General features: G+C 38.7%; 1 protein-coding gene across 2 annotated transcripts in view; it reads left to right on the top strand.

Moving 5' to 3' along the window:
- The window catches only part of LOC126267396 (probable Dol-P-Man:Man(7)GlcNAc(2)-PP-Dol alpha-1,6-mannosyltransferase), a 134227-nt gene that overhangs the window by 27494 nt on the left and 86368 nt on the right, over window positions 1-20365 (top strand). For both annotated transcript variants that reach the window (XM_049972597.1, XM_049972596.1), the window contains exon 5: window positions 17162-17315. In XM_049972597.1, coding sequence (XP_049828554.1) covers window positions 17162-17315 — 154 coding nt within the window. The remainder of the gene's footprint in view (window positions 1-17161; window positions 17316-20365) is intronic.

Here is a 20365-nt window from a genome sequence, read left to right as displayed (position 1 = left end):
CGTACTCACAATTTATTCATATGGAAGTGTAGCAAGGATTGACTATGGCGCTCAGTTAGACGAAGAGCCAGGTTTGAGAAATCGAAGCTGGCCTTGAGGGATATAATAGAAACTACATACTGTTGGTGTTTGAGAGATCCTTTGTGGTTGTGTGCACATGAATATTGTGTGAGTGAGCGTACCGTTTTTGGGGAGTATATGGAGTATAGGGGGCCTTCGGGGGGAGGGGAGGGAGGGGGGGAAGGGGTGCTATAGTAGAGATCGATGAGCCTAATTTCAGTTCCACAATGTGATGTTGTAGTTTTTTAATTAGTTTGAATGAAGAAAGTGTTGGTAAAATTAATTGAAGGTAATGTTGCAGAGGATTCTGTAGTTTTTTCCAATGGTTTTTCTTCATATAGGGATTTGGGGAATAGGGGTTTTCAGCATCTTGTCATGAATCATAATACTGAATTCAGATCTTCATCAATTGGAGGTTGTACCAATAGTATAGAGGGTTATTTGTCAGCCATAAAATCTGTTGTAAGGAGGGGGACACGACACATTTCAACACTACAGAGCCATTCAGATGGATATACATAATGTACCTGTTACATATTGCCCATTTAAGTGTGGCATTTTGCTGTCATTTCTCATTTTCCCTTACTTAGTACTAGTATCACTAGGTTTTTTCAGTTCTATACAAAGACTACTGAAGTCGAAAAGACCGACATTGTAAAATTTGTATCCCATACTTCACTTGACGTATATAGGTCAACTGAAGTGCAGGATATTGGTGCTACACAGACGAAAAAAGCAACATATGTATCATTGATATCATTTACCTACATAGATCAACTGAAGAACAGGATACAAATGTTAGGTATGTCACTGTTTTTCGCCTTTGCTAGCACTAGTATCTTATTCTTCAGTTGACATATACACGCCAACTGAAGTACAGGGTACACATGTTATAAATGTCATTATTTCCCATTCACTAGTACTAGTATCCTATTCTTCAGTTGACTTTCTTAGATCAACTGTAGAATGGGATACAAATTTTGCTGTTGTCAACTGAAGTATGGGGTAAAAATTTTATATATGTCGTTTCTTTCCGCCTTTGTGTAGTTGAACTGAGGTACAGGATGCCCATGTTACGTACATTGATTTCTTCATTTTTGTTAGCAGTAGTATTCTATTCTTTAGTTGGCATATATAGGTCACCTGAAGTATGTGATACAAATATTTTATGTGTAGGTCTTTTCGCCTTCGCTAGTAATACTATTTACGTAAGAACAGAATGCTACTAGTAGCGGAGGCAAAAGAAAAAACATCTGCAAAATCTGTATCCCATACTGTAGCTAAGGTATACAGATCAACAGAAGTTCGAGATACAACTTAATACAACTTATATATGTGTCAACTGAAATATTCCATGCTACCATTACTTCTATCCCTTTTTTTCTTCACTTTTTTCAGAAGTACTAGAACTCAAAAAAGCGATATCCTTAACATTATGTTCGAAATATTACTGGATGTGACATATGTGTACCATCAGTTTTCTCTCCTGCATTCCTTTGTTTATGATCACTCATCTTTGCTGTTAATTCTGTCTAATAAATCATTTCTGGCAAATTCTGATGTCATTGGTCAAAGCCAACAGGTTGTATCCCATTCATCAGTAGTCCCCATATTTCCATGCTCTGATATGTTCTTTGTACTGGATGTCAAATGTCCTGCTGGTTGTCCTACATATGTCCCATCACATTTGTTATATTATGTTTGGTATATTCCTATTTTCTGGTAGACATCTGTATCTATTGTTATTTTTGGAATGTACTTATGGATTGAACTGTCTGTTTTGAGTGCCATGTTCATACATTGTCTTTTGAAATTATTTATGTGTGAATTAGTGCTTGCAGGCCATTGTTTACCACCTTGAATCTTCTTTCTTGTTTTCATGTCTTCTGTGTGTCACTGTTTGCTGTGTGTGCTATTTGTGTGGTGTTATGCTGTGCTGTTGTTTGGGGCTGAGTATGTGTCCTGTTTATTGACTGTATTTGTTGTTTAATCACATTGTTCAACTTTGTGACTAGATTGCTATTGTACCCAGTGTTTGTTGCTATTTGTGTGATGATGCCTGTTTCTCTCTAGCAGCTTTCTGTGCTAAGCCGTTCTGTGTCGAGTCTATGAAGCATGTATCTGGGGGCTGATTTTTTATGTGAGTAGGGTTGATTTGAAATCTGATGGATGACTGTGTCCATTGTAGGTTTTGTGAACCTTATCTTTTTGTGTGCTGTGCTTATATCTGTATGCAGTTGATTAATTTTTGCTGGAGATTCATCAGTTAAACAAAGGATGTCATCCTTGTATCTGATTCAATAAAGTCTGTTGTAATTGATTGTGATAAAGTTTATAAAAATCAGGTTTTGGACATAGGTTATCAAAATGTTGGCTATGGAAACTGACACTGGGGATCCCACTGGTTGCCATCTTCTTGTAAATAGTACTCATTATGAAATTGAAAGTAGTTCATTCAGCTATCAGTTCCAGCATTTTGTGTATTTCTGTGATGTGTTCATCAGATAGTTGGCTTTTATCCTTCAGGTTTTGTTTTATGATGTTTATTGTTTCTGCTACTGGTATGTTAGAGTATGTATTACTTATGTTGAAAGAGAATAGGCAGATGTGTCTGGGATTTTTATACCTTTTATGAGTTGCTTCAACTGTGAGGTTTTTCATATAGTTCTGTCTTTTCTATTTTATAGATTTCAGATACTAATTTCAACATGTCCTTCAAATTTGTAAGTTTTTAAAGTTTATAATCAGATGTAAAGGGATATTAGTTTTATGGCTCTTTGATTGGCTGTGGAGGGTGGGTGCAGTGGGATTACTCCATATTAATTATCCTTTTTCTCAGTCATCTAAATTAATATGGAGTAATCCCACTATACCCACCCCGATGCCAACCAAATATCTTTTACGCCTGATCAGAGCCCATTATTTGGCAATCACTAGGGCTTCAGAGCATGCTGACTTCAAGCCATCTATGGTACATCTAGCAGGACATAGTCTGTGATGTTTAAGTGCTCCGTAGTTTGTTGAACTCCGCAGTCAAAAAGGGTTAATGATGTGGGATAACCCCAATACTTCAAATTGTCTTCTGGTATTGCTACCCTGTCCTTAGCCTGTTCAGAGTCTTCCATATGGGCCATTCGTTGGTGAAACCAGCAGCTAGACTATTCTAATGTTGTCCGATGGTGTTCAGACCTCATCTTCCATACAAATAGTTGGGGACATGTCTGTTGGGCAGTTTTATCTTTTGCTCTCATGCAACTTTTCCTTGGCATCAGTCTTGAAGGAGTAGTATGGAGACCATGTAGTGAGTGTCTGTTGGATGTCTGGAGAGGCAGTTCCAGCTAAATGTTTTAGTTTTATCCCAAGGTACAGATTTCAGACATCCAAGAATGAGTCTACCCAACTCATTAAGAGCAATACAGTATCTGCTTGTTTAGCATGGTGGAATTGTACCAAATGGGGCTAGCATATTCACCTGTTGATGAACTCGAAGATAAAGCTGTGGTTTTAACTTTCTTGCCACCACATTCCAGAACATTCCCACAATTTTGTGCAATGTGTTGTTTCTTGCAGATACTTTTCATTTTAAATTAGGTGCTGCTTGAAAGCCAATGTGTGGTGTAGAGTGAACTGAAGATATTTGGGTTGGAAACGTGCTCCAGTTGCACTCATCTTCAAGTTTCCTGAGGGTTTGTCTGTTCTTCACATGGAATGTGCACGCTTCTGTTTTGCTGGAATTTGGTTTTACCTGCTCCTTGTAGTAATATTAATCTAACTCCTCCAAAGCAGAATTAATATTTATTTCCACCTGTTCAAAGATCTCACTCTGGGAACAGAGGGTGAGGCCATCACCATGGTTGAAACATCATGTATTGTTAGGTAGGGTTTGAATCATTGGTATAAATATTAGGTAACAGAGAAGCCAAAACTCTGCTCTGTGGTAACACATTCTTTTGGATCCTCCATTGGCTGTGCTAACTTTGAAATTCTATAAATAACTTTTGATTTTAAAGGACATTTTGAATCATTCATGTAAGATAGTGATCTTTAGTTATTCCATACATTTCGATTGGAGAATTTGATTGTTGTTTGTGTCTTTAGCTTCTGTTAGATCAATGAATGCTACCCCAGTGACCATTCTTGTATCAAATCTGCATTCAATATGCTGGGTTAGATTTAACACAGGTGCTGCAGAGTCCTTACCCAGTCCGATTCCAGATTGCTGTGGGATTGAAAGGGAGTCGACTGCTTCTACTTGTAAAAGTCTCTTATGGCTCATTCATTCAAAGATCTCATAGAGATGATATAGAAGAGAGATGGTGTGTAATTACTTGGGTCGTCAAATTGCTTGCCTGGTTTCACAGTGGCACATACATGAGACTGCTTCCCTAGCTTTGAGATCTGACATTAACTGAGAGAGTTATTGAGGAAACTTAGGACCCAGTCATACATTTTTGGACCAGAATGTTTTATGTTTTCAATTCTTAGTGTATTTACCAGGTTTATAACTGATATTGGTCCCTGCAGTTATTCAGTTGGGAAATATCACTCCATTTGTCTTTCTGAGACTTGCATACTTTACTTAAGACTTAGGAATGCAACAACCTGGTATACCATTATTAATGAGGTTACCTGCTATTTGATCACCAGAAACATTGGGATGTACTGATCTCTTCAACAATCTCCATGCTTGTTGACTGCTTCTCAACATACCTAGTTCTTCCATGAGTTCTGTCTACTTCTCTCTGTTGACTTCAGTGAGTACGTTGTTAAAGTGGTGGCCAGCTATTTTTGTGTCCTTATTCCATGGATTTCCCTTGAAAAGTTGAAGGTACTTCTTTAGTTGTTGCCCTGTACTCAGAGGTTTGTCAGTATGTAATTGGTTCTGCAACTCTGAGAAATAGTCATCTGTGAGTGCTTCTGTACTATTTCAGAAAATTGTTTGTAGGGCTCAAGTGTATGGACTAGTTCAGTTATCTTCTGATCCAATATGACTGAATTTCTGCCAATTAGCCTTTCTGAAGTTAAATCTTCAATGGTCTTATTGCCGACATAACTTTGCATATTAATGGTCATGTTGGGTGTTTAGGATGGTGCCCATACAGACTTCGCACATTGTTCAGCAATGTTATCACCAACAGACAAAAGAACAGGAATATAGCCACTCCTTCAGCTGTTACTACTGAATGATGTGGGTTGTTTGTTGCAATGAATTAATCTTAGCTTATAAGAGTCTGCCCATTGGATAACATTTTCACAATTTTCAACATCATCAGCTGTAACCCCGTACAGTACTATGACTGTTGAAATCTAGAGTTATGGACTTAATTTTTCCTTTTTTGAAAGTTCTCAGATGTGTTGAAATTGATTTGTTACCTGGAGGTTTGTACACAGAGGAAATAACACAGTCACTAAATTCAGTGGAGATAATCTCTAGTTGTATCTGTTTCTGACATCAGTTTACATGATCTTAATATCTGGTTTTGCAAACACTGAGCTCTCGCACTGTTGATGCAGCCACTTTACAACGTGAGATATAGAGTGGACCCTGGGAGTTGGAATGGGGGGGGGGGGGGGGGGGGAGGGGGATGGTGGTGTTGGGGTTTGTGTTAACAGCTGTCTGTGTGGGGAGCAGCTGAGACACACTTTTTTTTGGAACAGATATCAGATCACCTTCATCTTGAGCTTCAAACCATCACAAGGCATTATGTAGACTTGTAAATGCTTCAGAAGCAGCTGATATATTTTCACCATCAATTTCTGGACCACTTTTTAATGAGATGCTGGTGACATCTGCTTTATCAGTGATGAGGTTTACAACTTCAAAAGCTGCCAGCCACAACATTCGAACAGTTGCTTTGTAGCTGCTCTATGAACGTGTGAACAACTACTGAAATGCAAGCGACTGACGTACATAGAATGAGTGAGTAAAATTGTTGAATGTGAATTCCAAAAGTGCCTGTTGGATTGTATGTTGTCTCCTCTGTGAGGCAGCGATTGCTAACAAGGTAAATTGATTCAAATTGAAAAAGCCATAGACACAGCCTGTCTGAATTGTGGACTACAAAGACTGTGAATACAGACAGACATACAGATTGGCAACTCGAGAACCACTTATGCAATTTACATGTTTCTTTCTTTAACTCACAGATATATTCATTTACTATCTATTAGTATACATTAAGCTACTTCAGGTCGCACAAGAAATAAGCTGTAGCTATAATTGTAAGTCAAGTCGCAAGAAAGTGGGCTGCTGTCACGCTCTCTTGCAGTATGCTGCTTAAACTATTAGAGCAAAATCATTGGATTTAGTAATGAATTGTAGACATCAAAAAGAACCACAAAAAGTCAGCGAGAGCATGTGTTTGTCTTTCACAGTTTAGTCACAATGACACTTTCTCAGCTTTGCAGGTGCTGATACAGGTGACTTCAGAAGACAAAAATCATCATTATTGTTCAAGCATAATCTTTTATTCAGGTACATCTTTTTGAGCTCTACAATGTGGTACTACATAACATGATGTAGTTCTTATGGACTATGTAATGTATTTCAAGAGAGCACGCTAGTGCAAAACATTTTTACTTCATACAGCTGATGAAATTTAAACGGCTGAACAGACTTTCAGAAATATAACTAAGAACTGTCCTGATTAAACCAGCTTTGAAATAAGAAAATGGCATTAAAATTCGCTCTTTTGTTTGAGAACTATGTTGGGACAGACAGACAGACAGACAGACAGACTTACGGGTCAAACATATAAACCTGTGTTCTGGAGTTCAAATTTGCCCCGTGTGGGAGCTCCCCTCTACTGTATAGCATCAACCATGTTCTAATAAGGGTGCAGGCAGATAAAGATTGAAAGGTCAAGAGTGCCGTGGACAAAGGGACGTATTGGCTCAAAAGGTTGCCAACTTTTAGTCAAGTGTGCCCCATACACACATTTGGTAGTAGCTATGACATAAATTACGACAAGGAATAAAATGATTTTGTGAAAGCGCATTATACAGACGTTCACATTCAAACCTGTCTTACGTTATTTGTTTCTCATTGACACACATGGCCTTGCTACATCGCTGAGGTTGAGGTTGTTGGCAGTCGTAAGCAAAAGGCGATATGTAGCAATCAAAATTTTTGAATGATACTCAACTTATCTTGGATATATTGTACGCATTCTGACTGAAATTAAGCCCTGATGTTTACTGCCTTTCCTACAATTTTTTTGTCTTCTAGTGCACTCTTGGCAGAGGGCGGCATACAAAGAGGGCGAGGGAATGTGAAAAAGCAGGAGGTGAAAGGATGAGGGAGTGGAAACTTTTGAGTGGAGATGCGGGGACAGTAGGTTACTACGGGTTGAGGCCAGGATAATTTTGGGAGTGGAGAATGTTTCGTAAGGGTAACTCCCATCTGCTCAGTTCTGAAAAGCTGGTGGTGGAGGGAAGGATCCATATGACTTGGGTTGTGGAGTGCCATAGAAATGAAGCATGTTATGTTCAGCTGCAAGTTGTTCCACTGGGTGTTCTGCTTCACTCTTTACCACAGTTTGGCAGTGGCCATACCTCAAGGTGGATAGTGGGTTGGTAGTCATATCAATATAAAAAGTTGTGCAATGGTTGCAGCAGAGTTGGTAGACAACATGGCTACCTTTGCAGGTGGGCCGGCCTGTGATGGTGTATGGTAATCCTGTGACAGGACTGGAATAGAAATGGGCAGGTCTTGCACCTGGGACTTCCACAGGGATACATATGATTCCTGTGGATAGTGGTTAGGACAGGGAGTAGCATAGGGTTGGACTAGGATGTTGCGGAGGTTGTGTGGGTGATGGAACCTCACTTTAGGAGGAATGGGTAGAATATTAAGTTGAATGTCCCTCATTTCAGGGGGTGATGATAGATAATCAAAGCTCTTATAAGGATGTGGTTCAGTTGTTCAAGTTCGGGGCAGTATTTGGTGATGAAGGGGGGCACTCGTTTGTAAATGTCTTTTGGGAGTGGATGGAGGATTGGGATGTGTTGACAAATGACATGGGAAATCTGTTTATGAACTAGGTCTGGAGGATAGTGGACAGGCAGGCATTCGTATGCCACTCCAGTCCCAACACCTTTCCATAGGGGTCATATCCCTGTGGAAGATCCAGGTGCAAGATTTGCCCTAATCCACCCGCTCTGCACTTCCAATTCCAGTCCTGTCACAGGCTTATCTTACTCCATCAGAGGCCAGACCACCTGTAAAGCCTGGTTGTATACCAGCTCTGCTGCAACCAATGCACAGTGTTTTATATTGGTGTGACTATCAATAGCTCTCCATCATGGTGGATGGCCACCACCAAACTGTGACCAAGAGCAGAGTATACTGCCCCTGTGGCACAACATGCAATTGAATATAACACACCTGACTTCAGAGACTGCTTCAGAACCCAAGCCAAATGGATCCTCCTGTCCACCTCCAGCTTCTCTGAACAGCACAATTGGGTGTTATCCTTATAACACATTTTCTGCTCCCAAGATTATCTTGGCCTGTATCTAAAGTAACCTACTATCCCCACATCCTCCGCACATCAGTTTCTAACCCCTTGTCCTTTCACCTCCTCACTTTTCCCATTCCCTCTTCCCCTTTGTGTGTGTCCTCTGCCATTGTACCCATCCATCCTTTCCCCTTTCCTGCTCATGTCCTTTTCTATTTCTCATTTTTCTCCCGATGCTGCATCTGGCAGTCTCACCTCCCTGTACACCATGCCAGACAGCACTCTTCTCTTCCCCACCCATTTCCTGCTATCCCTCCACCTTCTCCATCCCACTCAAATTCCTATTCACATTACAGTCACATTCTGCTTGGAGCTGCCAGTGATAGTAGACATGTGTGCATGAGGTGTGCATACTTGTGTGAATGCGACTGTGTTTTCTTTGCTGAAGAAGGCTTTGGATGAAAGCTGTGATGTGTAACAGTCTTTTCGTTGTGCCTGTCTGCAACTCTTCGAGTCAACTGTACAGTTGGTAACAATCTATCTTTTTCCAAATATCATTGATGTTCCAACGCGAAGTTTCTGTTTCTTTCCAAATATTGTTGATATTCCAACCTGGAGTTTCCATTTCTTAAAGGTGAGATACCCCAGAACATTATTGCATATGATATTGTTGAATGAAAATACACAGAACATGTCTACTTACTGATTTGTCTCTCCCCAAGGTTTGCAACAGTTACAAGTGCAAATGTGGCTGAACTAAGTTGGTTTAGGAGTTCCAAAACATGATTTCCTAGTGTAAATTCTTGTCAATATGGACACTCTATTTATCATGTATCACCATTTGTTACACTTATCATTATGTAGTACCTCTAGATGTGCAGAACTAAATATGTTGTCTTTTTGAAATTGAGAATGAGACCTTTCTCAGAAAACCAGTCAATAACACTTCTAAGAACATTGTTAACCGTTTCTTCAGTTGCTGTTTGTATGCTTGGATTACTTAAAACACTACTGTCATCTGCAAAAAGAACTAATTTTACTTGTTGTTCCAACAATTATAAAAATTATAGAGTGCTTCTCATTGTAAAGATGACACATTGAGTTGCAGACAGGCACACTGAAAGGACACACGGTGTAGTGGAAATGTTGAGTCGCAGACAGGCACAACAAAAAGACTGCTAAACAAGTAAGCTTTCAGCTAGATGGCCTTCTTCTGAATTAGACAACACACACACACACACACACACACACACACACACACACACCTGCACGCGCATGCAGATCATACATATTCATTCACATAAATGCAACTTTCTCAAATCAATGATTGCTGTGTCTAGCTGCTGAGGCCAGGCTGTTGTAATATTGCCATTATTCCATCCTGGATTCTCCATTGTTTGAAATTGATAAGACTGTTATACACTTAACTTCAGCCAAAACCTTCTTCAGAAAAGAAGGGTAAACATACACGCATTCACACAAGCAGGAACATTTCAGGCACATGTGACCGCTATCTCTGGCTGCTTTAGCGGGACTGGCAGTCTTACGAAAATGGCCGGAGGTAGTGGTTATACATGTATGAAGTGTGCCTACATGTGCATAGGTGTGTGTATTTTCCATTCATTTCTGAAGAAGGCTTTGGTTTTAAGTGTGTATGATTCTGCTTGTTGTATATTAGATGGAAGATCATTTACATAAATGAGTTACAATGGTGGACCTGAAATTGAGCCTAGGGAACCCCATATATGATTTGTGCCCAGTCAGGAGACTCTCCCTTGATTACACTGGTTGGGTTACTATGAACAACTTTCTGACCTCACCTAAATCTGTGCCTGATTATAAGCACATGCAGACTACATGCACGCACAGCCTTTCACCCACAGTATGTAATTATAATCATAATATTTATTTCTCCTCTCATCATCATAATCCCCCCCCCCCCCCCCCCATGAACCATGGACCTTGCCGTTGGTGGGGAGGCTTGCGTGCCTCAGCGATACAGATGGCCGTACCGTAGGTGCAACCACAACGGAGGGGTATCTGTTGAGAGGCCAGACAAACGTGTGGTTCCTGAAGAGGGGCAGCAGCCTTTTCAGTAGTTGCAGGGGCAACAGTCTGGATGATTGACTGATCTGGCCTTGCAACGTTAACCAAAACGGCCTTGCTGTGCTGGTACTGCGAACGGCTGAAAGCAAGGGGAAACTACAGCCGTAATTTTTCCCGAGGACATGCAGCTTTACTGTATGATTAAATGATGATGGCATCCTCTTGGGTAAAATATTCCGGAGGTAAAATAGTCCCCCATTCGGATCTCCGGGCGGGGACTACTCAGGAGGATGTCGTTATCAGGAGAAAGAAAACTGGCATTCTACGGATCGGAGCGTGGAATGTCAGATCCCTTAATCGGGCAGGTAGGTTAGAAAATTTAAAAAGGGAAATGGATAGGTTAAAGTTAGATATAGTGGGAATTAGTGAGGTTCGGTGGCAGGAGGAACAAGACTTCTGGTCAGGTGACTACAGGGTTATCAACACAAAATCAAATAGGGGTAATGCAGGAGTAGGTTTAATAATGAATAGGAAAATAGGAATGCGGGTAAGCTACTACAAACAGCATAGTGAACGCATTATTGTGGCCAAGATAGATACGAAGCCCACACCTACTACAGTAGTACAAGTTTATATGCCAACTAGCTCTGCAGATGATGAAGAAATTGAAGAAATGTACGATGAAATAAAAGAAATTATTCAGATAGTGAAGGGAGACGAAAATTTAATAGTAATGGGTGACTGGAATTCGAGTGTAGGAAAACGGAGAGAAGGAAACATAGTAGGTGAATATGGATTGGGGCTAAGAAATGAAAGAGGAAGCCGCCTTGTAGAATTTTGCACAGAGCACAACTTGATCATAGCTAACACTTGGTTTAAGAATCATGAAAGAAGGTTGTATACGTGGAAGAACCCTGGAGATACTAAAAGGTATCAGATAGATTATATAATGGTAAGACAGAGATTTAGGAACCAGGTTTTAAGTTGTAAGACATTTCCAGGGGCAGATGTGGACTCTGACCACAATCTATTGGTTATGACCTGTAGATCAAAACTGAAGAAACTGCAAAAACGTGAGAAATTAAGGAGATGGGACCTGGATAAACTGAAAGAACCAGAGGTTGTACAGAGTTTCAGAGAGAGTATAAGGGAACAATTGACAGGAATAGGGGAAAGAAATACAGTAGAAGAAGAATGGGTAGCTCTGAGGGATGTAGTAGTGAAGGCAGCAGAGGATAAAGTAGGTACAAAGACGAGGGCTGCTAGAAATCCTTGGGTAACAGAAGAAATATTGAATTTAATTGATGAAAGGAGAAAATATAAAAATGCAGTAAATGAAGCAGGCAAAAAGGAATACAAACGTCTCAAAAATGAGATCGACAGGAAGTGCAAAATGGCTAAACAGGGATGGCTAGAGGACAAATGTAAGGATGTAGAAGCTTATCTCACTAGGGGTAAGATAGATACTGCCTACAGGAAAATTAGAGAGACCTTTGGAGAGAAGAGAACCACGTGTATGAATATCAAGAGCTCAGATGGCAGCCCAGTTCTAAGCAAAGAAGGGAAGGCAGAAAGGTGGAAGGAGTATATAGAAGGCTTATACAAGGGCGATGTACTTGAGGACAATATTATGGAAATAGAAGAGGATGTAGATGAAGACGAAATGGGAGATACGATACTGCGTGAAGAGTTTGACAGAGCACTGAAAGACCTGAGTCGAAACAAGGCCCCCGGAGTAGACAACATTCCATTAGAACTACTGACGGCCTTGGGAGAGCCAGTCATGACAAAACTCTACCAGCTGGTGAGCAAGATGTATGAGACAGGCGAAATACCCTCAGACTTCAAGAAGAATATAATAATTCCAATCCCAAAGAAAGCAGGTGCTGACAGATGTGAAAATTACCGAACTATCAGTTTAATAAGCCACGGCTGCAAAATACTAACGCGAATTCTTTACAGACGAATGGAAAAACTGGTAGATGCAGACCTCGGGGAGGATCAGTTTGGATTCCGTCGAAATGTTGGAACACGTGAGGCAATACTGACCTTACGACTTATCTTAGAAGAAAGATTAAGAATAGGCAAACCTACGTTTCTAGCATTTGTAGACTTAGAGAAAGCTTTTGACAATGTTGACTGGAATACTCTTTTTCAAATTCTAAAGGTGGCAGGGGTAAAATACAGGGAGCGAAAGGCTATTTATAATTTGTACAGAAACCAGATGGCAGTAATAAGAGTCGAGGGGCATGAAAGGGAAGCAGTGGTTGGGAAAGGAGTGAGACAGGGTTGTAGCCTCTATTCAATCTGTATATTGAGCAAGCAGTAAAGGAAACAAAAGAAAAATTTGGAGTAGGTATTAAAATTCATGGAGACGAAGTAAAAACTTTGAGGTTCGCCGATGACATTGTAATTCTGTCAGAGACGGCAAAGGACTTGGAAGAGCAGTTGAACGGAATGGACAGTGTCTTGAAAGGAGGATATAAGATGAACATTAACAAAAGCAAAATGAGGATAATGGAATGTAGTCAAATTAAATCGGGTGATGCTGAGGGAATTAGATTAGGAAATGAGACACTTAAAGTAGTAAAGGAGTTTTGCTATTTAGGAAGTAAAATAACTGATGATGGTCGAAGTAGAGAGGATATAAAATGTAGACTGGCAATGGCAAGGAAAGCGTTTCTGAAGAAGAGAAATTTGTTAACATCGAATATAGATTTATGTATCAGGAAGTCGTTTCTGAAAGTATTTGTTTGGAGTGTAGCCATGTATGGAAGTGAAACATGGACGATAACTAGTTTGGACAAGAAGAGAATAGAAGCTTTCGAAATGTGGTGCTACAGAAGAATACTGAAGATAAGGTGGATAGATCACGTAACTAATGAGGAGGTACTGAATAGGATTGGGGAGAAGAGAAGTTTGTGGCACAACTTGACTAGAAGAAGGGATCGGTTGGTAGGACATGTTTTGAGGCATCAAGGGATCACAAATTTAGCATTGGAGGGCAGCGTGGAGGGTAAAAATCGTAGAGGGAGACCGAGAGATGAGTACACTAAGCAGATTCAGAAGGATGTAGGTTGCAGTAGGTACTGGGAGATGAAGCAGCTTGCACAGGATAGAGTAGCATGGAGAGCTGCATCAAACCAGTCTCAGGACTGAAGACAACAACAACATCATCATAATCATCATCATTTAAGACTGATTATGCCTTTCAGCATTCAGTATGGAGTGTAGTCCCCCCTTATAAAATTCCTCCATGATCCCCTATTCAGTGCTAACATTGGTGCATCTTCTGATGTTAAGCCTATTACTTCAAAATCATTTTTAACAAATCCAGAACAACATTAAAAATTTTAGTCGGTGTGTGTTCTCTCTTTGAGTCAGTGGAGGTCCACAAAAATCAGGGCATGTTATTATGCTGTAATTAGAATATTTGCGAAAGATAGGGCTAAACTACTAGTATTATCACTGCCCTTGAATTCTCAACACACTAGTTTCACTTTATTCCAGGTGAAGTGCTGTTCTTGATGCAGGAGCTCTCATATCCTTTTGTCACACATACTCATTCTGTCTTCAGCTGAATGAATAATTATTTCACTTCATTTTTTAGGGTTCCACACCTCAGTTGGTAAAAATGTAACCCTTATAGGACAAGGATCACTTCATTGTCCATGTGTCTGGCTGTCTCTCTGTCTGTCTGACTGACTGTTAAATACCCTTTTCCTCTGGAACGGGTAGATGTATCAAGTTGAACTGTATGTCGCATGCTAAGGGCTATAGACCCTGGGGGGAGCAGTGTAAAGAATCAAAAGATATGGTCATTTATATCACATTTTTTTATACTCGCAAACTTACTTAGTAAAACTGACAGGATACTTCCTGTTGACTTAGGAGTCATGAAATTTGGCAACAAGCAAGATTTGTAGAAAAACTAAAGGAAACATTCCGAAAATTGTGAGTTTGTAATTAAATCATATGAAAAAGATTGTCATTTGTTATCAGTGTGTCTGCATCTGTATGTTAAGACTCATTTTTCTCAGGAACGGGTGGACATATCAAGTTGAAATTTTTGTCACATACTAAGATATAGACTCCCATGGCAGTGTAATAAATGTAAGCTTCTATATCAAAGGTACGGCCTTCTATATAACATATTTTGGAACTTCCAATTTCACTCATCAATACCTGTGGGATACTTCCCAAATCATAAAATTTGGCAAGAAGCAAAGTTTCACCACAGAAGCAAAGGGAAAAAATCCAAAAATTGTTAATTTGCAATTATCACACACAAAAAGAACCCTTTTTCTCCAGAATGGTCGACACATCAAATTGAAATTTATGTGACATGCTATGTTCTTTGGCCCCTTAATAGTGTAATAAACATTTGGTTTTAAGTCAATGCAGTCAAAAGATACAGCCATTCATTTTTCTTATTGGGATGCTTGCAAACTCACTCATCAAAACGTATAGGGTACTTCCTGTTGGCCTAGAATCATGAAATTTTGCAAGAAGCAAGATTTTTCAATACACGTAAAGGAAAAATATGAAAATTGTGAATCTGTAGTTTTTTCCTACAGTTAAATATTACTTTTGTTATTTTTTATCCAGCTTCAAGCTTAAAATTAAAATATTCTCAAAAGTTTTCCAATTCTGAGACTGATTGTTGCATTTACCAATGTTGATAAATGGCAAAAATTATCGAGATTCTCAATTCCCAGGACTGATGAACTGTCTGTACTTATAATTACGTTTGTACAGAAACTTCAGAGTATGAGTCCTACTCACACTTGGTCAATGTTTCGAGTAGTTGTATCCTTCATGTGGATTTATAAATGTAGCCCAGCCATGTTTTCTGTAATATATTATGAAAAGTTGTATCAGGAAGCTTAGCATGTCAAAATAGGAACTGTTTACACACTTAAAATCTATCAGTATCTTATATAGTTCAAGAACCTACAATAGTAGTTTGATTGCTTCAGCCATTACCTCCATTTTCTGTCTGACACTTTGAAAGGTGAAATCACTGCAATTCCTATAGGTGTAAAGATTAGTCAGCTTGGGAGGGGGGGGGGGGGGGCAGTCATTGAGGAAGACTGATAGACAGTGTTATAAAAAAATAAACTCTGAAAAACCAAAATTAATTAATGTTTGAAGTCATAGTAAATGGTCACATCTTTTCTGAACTTTATAATGCATGATTACCAGCATGAATGAATACTTAAGAGTATCAGAAACTTATTCAAGAATCCTCTTGCAAATAAAATACACATTTTGTAACTTTCAATCAACATAATTTGCAGCTTCTTAGCTGTGTTGCGTATGGAGCTTACATTTACTCTCATTTGCACATGTCTAGATGGAGTATCTGTGCGATCCTATAATTTACAACAATTTCTTCCATTACTTGTAAACATCACTAGTTCCCAGTACTACACTTTTTCCTTCAAAAGTAACTATGCTGTGCATGGCACTTTGGAATGTGCCATTAATCTTGTGTTCATAATATTTTTGAGAGTTTGTTCAGTATTAGCCCTCCATTTTTTCTCAGAGGCATTGTCTGCTTTATTTGCATTTCTGCTATTAGTGTTCCATTTAGTAACTATTAATTGTTAATAATCTTGCACTCTGATCTATATATCATAAAATATCTCTCGTAAACTTGTTGAGCAGTGTATTAAATACTTTTGGAAAAACTGTGGCCAATGCTTTCTTCATTATGTAGCCATTTGGAAAAACTATGGCCAATGATTTTTCACTATGTAGCCATTTACTAAAATATTGAGCTCAGGGAAGCTACAATTCTAGTCATATTACTAATAATGAACAGTGAAATCATGAGAGGTACCAACTTTGAATATTTTAATATTTTGTGGCATTTTCAGCCTCCCTATTTATGCTGAGTATGTTGCTACTGCAGTTAAAACATGAAATATACAAAAATTTCATAATGGATGAGGCAACCAAAAGTGAGGCATTGCTGTGAATCTTTAGGTTCAATTTGACAGTATTGTTATTATAAAAATCTTTTGTAAGTTGTTATTATGAAAAGGATATATTGCTACTTATCGTACAGAAGAGATGTTGAGTCACAGATTAGCACAACAGAAAGACTGCAATATATTTAAACATTTGGACAAAACAAGTCCTTCTTCGAAAGTAGAAAACATACACACATTCGCCCAAGTACAACTCACACACATGACCACTGCCTTTGGCCAGTGTGTGTGGGAGAGTTGTGCTTGGGCAAAAGTGTGTATGTTTCCTACTTTGGGAGGAGGACCTTTTTGTCTGAGAGCTTAAATATATAGTAGTCATTTTCTTGTGCCTGTCTGCGACTCAACGTCTCTTCTATATGGTGAGTAGCGGTTTATTCTTTTGATAAATTATCATTATTCCATCCTTGGATATCCCATTGTTGATTCTTTTCTTTTGTAACCCCTGACGTAGTCTCATTTGGTAATACTCACATGATGTCCCATACATTCAGCCTTACAGACTAGTACAAATTATAAATAATTATAAGTAGTTGCATAATTAATTTTGACTGATGGAAGAGAGAATTCTTATTCATAATTTTTACAATGAAATTCTTACAGTTTTACTTGCCCTGCATAGCTGGATCAGGCAGAACCATGTGAATTTCATCTCCTTTTCTGCTGCTGCAATCATCATATTTCGTGCTGAACTAGCATTGTTCCTGGGAATTTTGCTGCTGTCTGATCTAATCTTCCGAAAAATCAGTCCACTAAGGTAATAACATGGCAAGCAGTTTGATAGCAGACATTAAAGTTGTTATGAAAGAATCAAGGTGATGGAAAATTGAAAACATTATCTCATTCAAGGAAACTATGGTCCAAGATTTCATATTGCCATATTAAAATTGCCCTTAAGATTGTAAGCTCTATTGTTTTATTATGACTGAAATTATTGAAACTGCAGAACATATAAGTGTGTGAGCATAATTCAGTACAGTTCTGTAATCTACAAGGTGTACAACTTTACTTCCGCCATTTGCCGATAGGTGGTGACAACAGTAAGTAGCGGTCAAAACAAACAGATTGCAGACGTCAGGCAGTTAGCTTAGATCTTGCTCAACATAACCTCATTCAAACATTAGTCAATTGTGTCTCCATCATAAAGTTATTCTTGATTGAAAATGTCAGTTTACGAGCCTTATTCTTATCATTTGTGGGAGGTGTTACTGTTTTGTTTCAATATGAAGAAAACAGCAGCTGACTCTCATCGAATTCTATCAAGTGCATATGGTAAGGATGCTATTAGTGAAAGAACGTGTAGTGAGTGGTTTCAATGTTTTAAGAACGGTGATTTTAATGTCATAGACAGGCACAGTGGTGCAAGAGAGAATATTTTCGAAGATGCAGAATTGGAGACATTGCTGAGTGAAGACTGACATCAAACTCAAGAAGAATTGGTACAATTAGTGGGAGTGACACAGCAAGACATTTCAAAATGTCTCAAGGCTACAGGCATGAAAGGAACTTGGATCTCATGTGAGCTCAAACCAAGAGACGTTGAATGGCATTTATGTGTTTGTGAACAGTTACTTCAGAGGCAAAAACAGATGGAATTTCTGCATCACATTGTGATCATGGATGAAAAATAGGTTCATTACGATAAACCTAAATGCAAAAAATCATGGAGATATCCTGGCCATGCTTCCACGTCAATGGCCAAACCGAATATTCACGGCTCCAAGATCATGCTCTGTATTTGGTGGGACCAGCTCAGCGTCGTGTATTATGAGGTGTTAAAACCAAGTGAAACAATCACAGGTGCTCGTTATCAAATGCAATTAATGTGTTAAATCAGGGTATTAAAAGACAAATGGCTGCAATAGGCTACAGCAAGAGGCACGATAAAGTGATTTTGCAGCACAACAACACTTGACCCCATGTTTCAAAAGAGGTCAAACCATATTTTAAAGCATTAAAATGAGAAGTCCTACCCCATCTGCTGTATTTTCCAGACATTACTCACTCTGACTATCACCTATTTAGATCAATGGTACATTGTCTGGCTGACCAACACTTCCGATCTCATGAAGTGGTCACGAATTGGATCGATTCGTGGATCACTTCAAAAGATGAACAATTTTTTCGACACGGGATTCATACACTGCCCGAAAGATGGGTGTAAGTAGTGGCCATCGATGGAAAATACTTTGAATGTTACATGTGTAACCAATTTGCTTCATTGATGCCTCACGTGTTTGGGGAAAAAATGGCAGAAGCAAAATTGTACACCTTATATCAAATAGAATTATTGCTAATAGGTTATCTGTCTATGATGCATTTATTGTAATGTTTCAAAGTGCTAAGAAAGAAATGGGTAGTATGCAGATATGTAATAAATTTAGTCAGTAATGACTTGCAGTAGATTTAAGTATGCAACTCTCCAGAGACCATTATTTATGTATGCAATTCTCCAGAGACCATTGTTTTTGCAAATCTCAAGGGAACATTATTTATGCAACTTTCTAAGGACCATCAGTTGTAGGAGGTCAATAGTGAACACAGCTTGGATGATAAATATAATGTATCAACTGCACAGATTTTTATTGCATTTTATTGCATTTGATTTTCACCAAGGTACATTTTTGCACCATAAATTAGCAATGTACTAGGTTTTTTGTACTAGGTTTTTTGGGTAACTCAGTTTTCTGGCTAGGCTTTTCTGTGGCTAATTTAAATAATTCATGGTATACAGGCCAGTATTGCATCAGTCACTGTTTCGTCTAAAAATTTTCAAAGTGGCAATGTGTAAAAAAAAAAAAAAAATAGCTTCCTATTTCTCTGAATACAAAGTATTAACAAAATAACATTTTGATTTTAACAATAGGTCATCAATTCACTGGGCAATATAATCTGTCTCATGTGGGATTATGCAAGACTGTGCCTTATTAAAGTATATTTACTGAGCAGGCATGTTATATTGCCAGATAAAGGGGTACCAGAAACATAGCAAATCGTATTCTAGTGAGAAGCCACTTTTGCTGTATGCCAGTAGACTGACTCTCAATTGCATAAAATTCAGTAAATCTATCTTATTACATACAATTCTGTTTGCTCTTATGCGTTCAGCTTTTCTTGTAATGATTTATGTAGCAGAAGACACAGTGCTGCGGGATAGTTGGGGATCTCTAATGGAAGGGACATATTCATAACCTTTGTGAAAGCTGAAAACAGATACCTTTGGAATTTAAATATTATTCACTGTTCAGTAAGTTTAATATTCTGGCACTGACATTGTTGTACATCTACTTACTTGTAAGATTTATTATGGGTAACAAGAACGTGTTTAAAAGAGCAGAAAAGGAAAACTTGTTTGAGAGTGTTGTACACTTCTTTGAATGGTAATAAAGCTTGGGCTCATAACAAAGAGACCTTACCTCCATTTTGTGTTCACAAATGAATACTACTGTTCCTTTTAAACAAGATGGTGTTGTCAACCACAAATGTCGCAAGCAATTAGATATACTGTGAAGTCAGTCAAAAATTTCTAGTTCATTAAATGGAGACATAGCTCTGCTTTCTTTGCACTTAGTGGAAATTGCTCTCATTCCGTTGCCTTGCAGATGTGATTACTAGCATACTTTTTATATTTTGGCATAACCTTTAGGACAATTCAGCTAAGATTTAAAAAGTATTTATTCTTGACAAGTTGACAGTCAGAATATTGTATAAAGTTGATAATCAAACACCTTGCAGAAACCTTTTCAGAGACAGTGGAATTATTACACGCACATGCAAGTATGTTTACCCTCTGTAGTATTTGTGATT

Source organism: Schistocerca gregaria, chromosome 4 (genome assembly GCF_023897955.1).
Source record: "Schistocerca gregaria isolate iqSchGreg1 chromosome 4, iqSchGreg1.2, whole genome shotgun sequence".
Classification (NCBI taxonomy): domain Eukaryota; kingdom Metazoa; phylum Arthropoda; class Insecta; order Orthoptera; family Acrididae; genus Schistocerca; species Schistocerca gregaria.
This window is presented reverse-complemented; position numbering and strand designations above follow the sequence as displayed.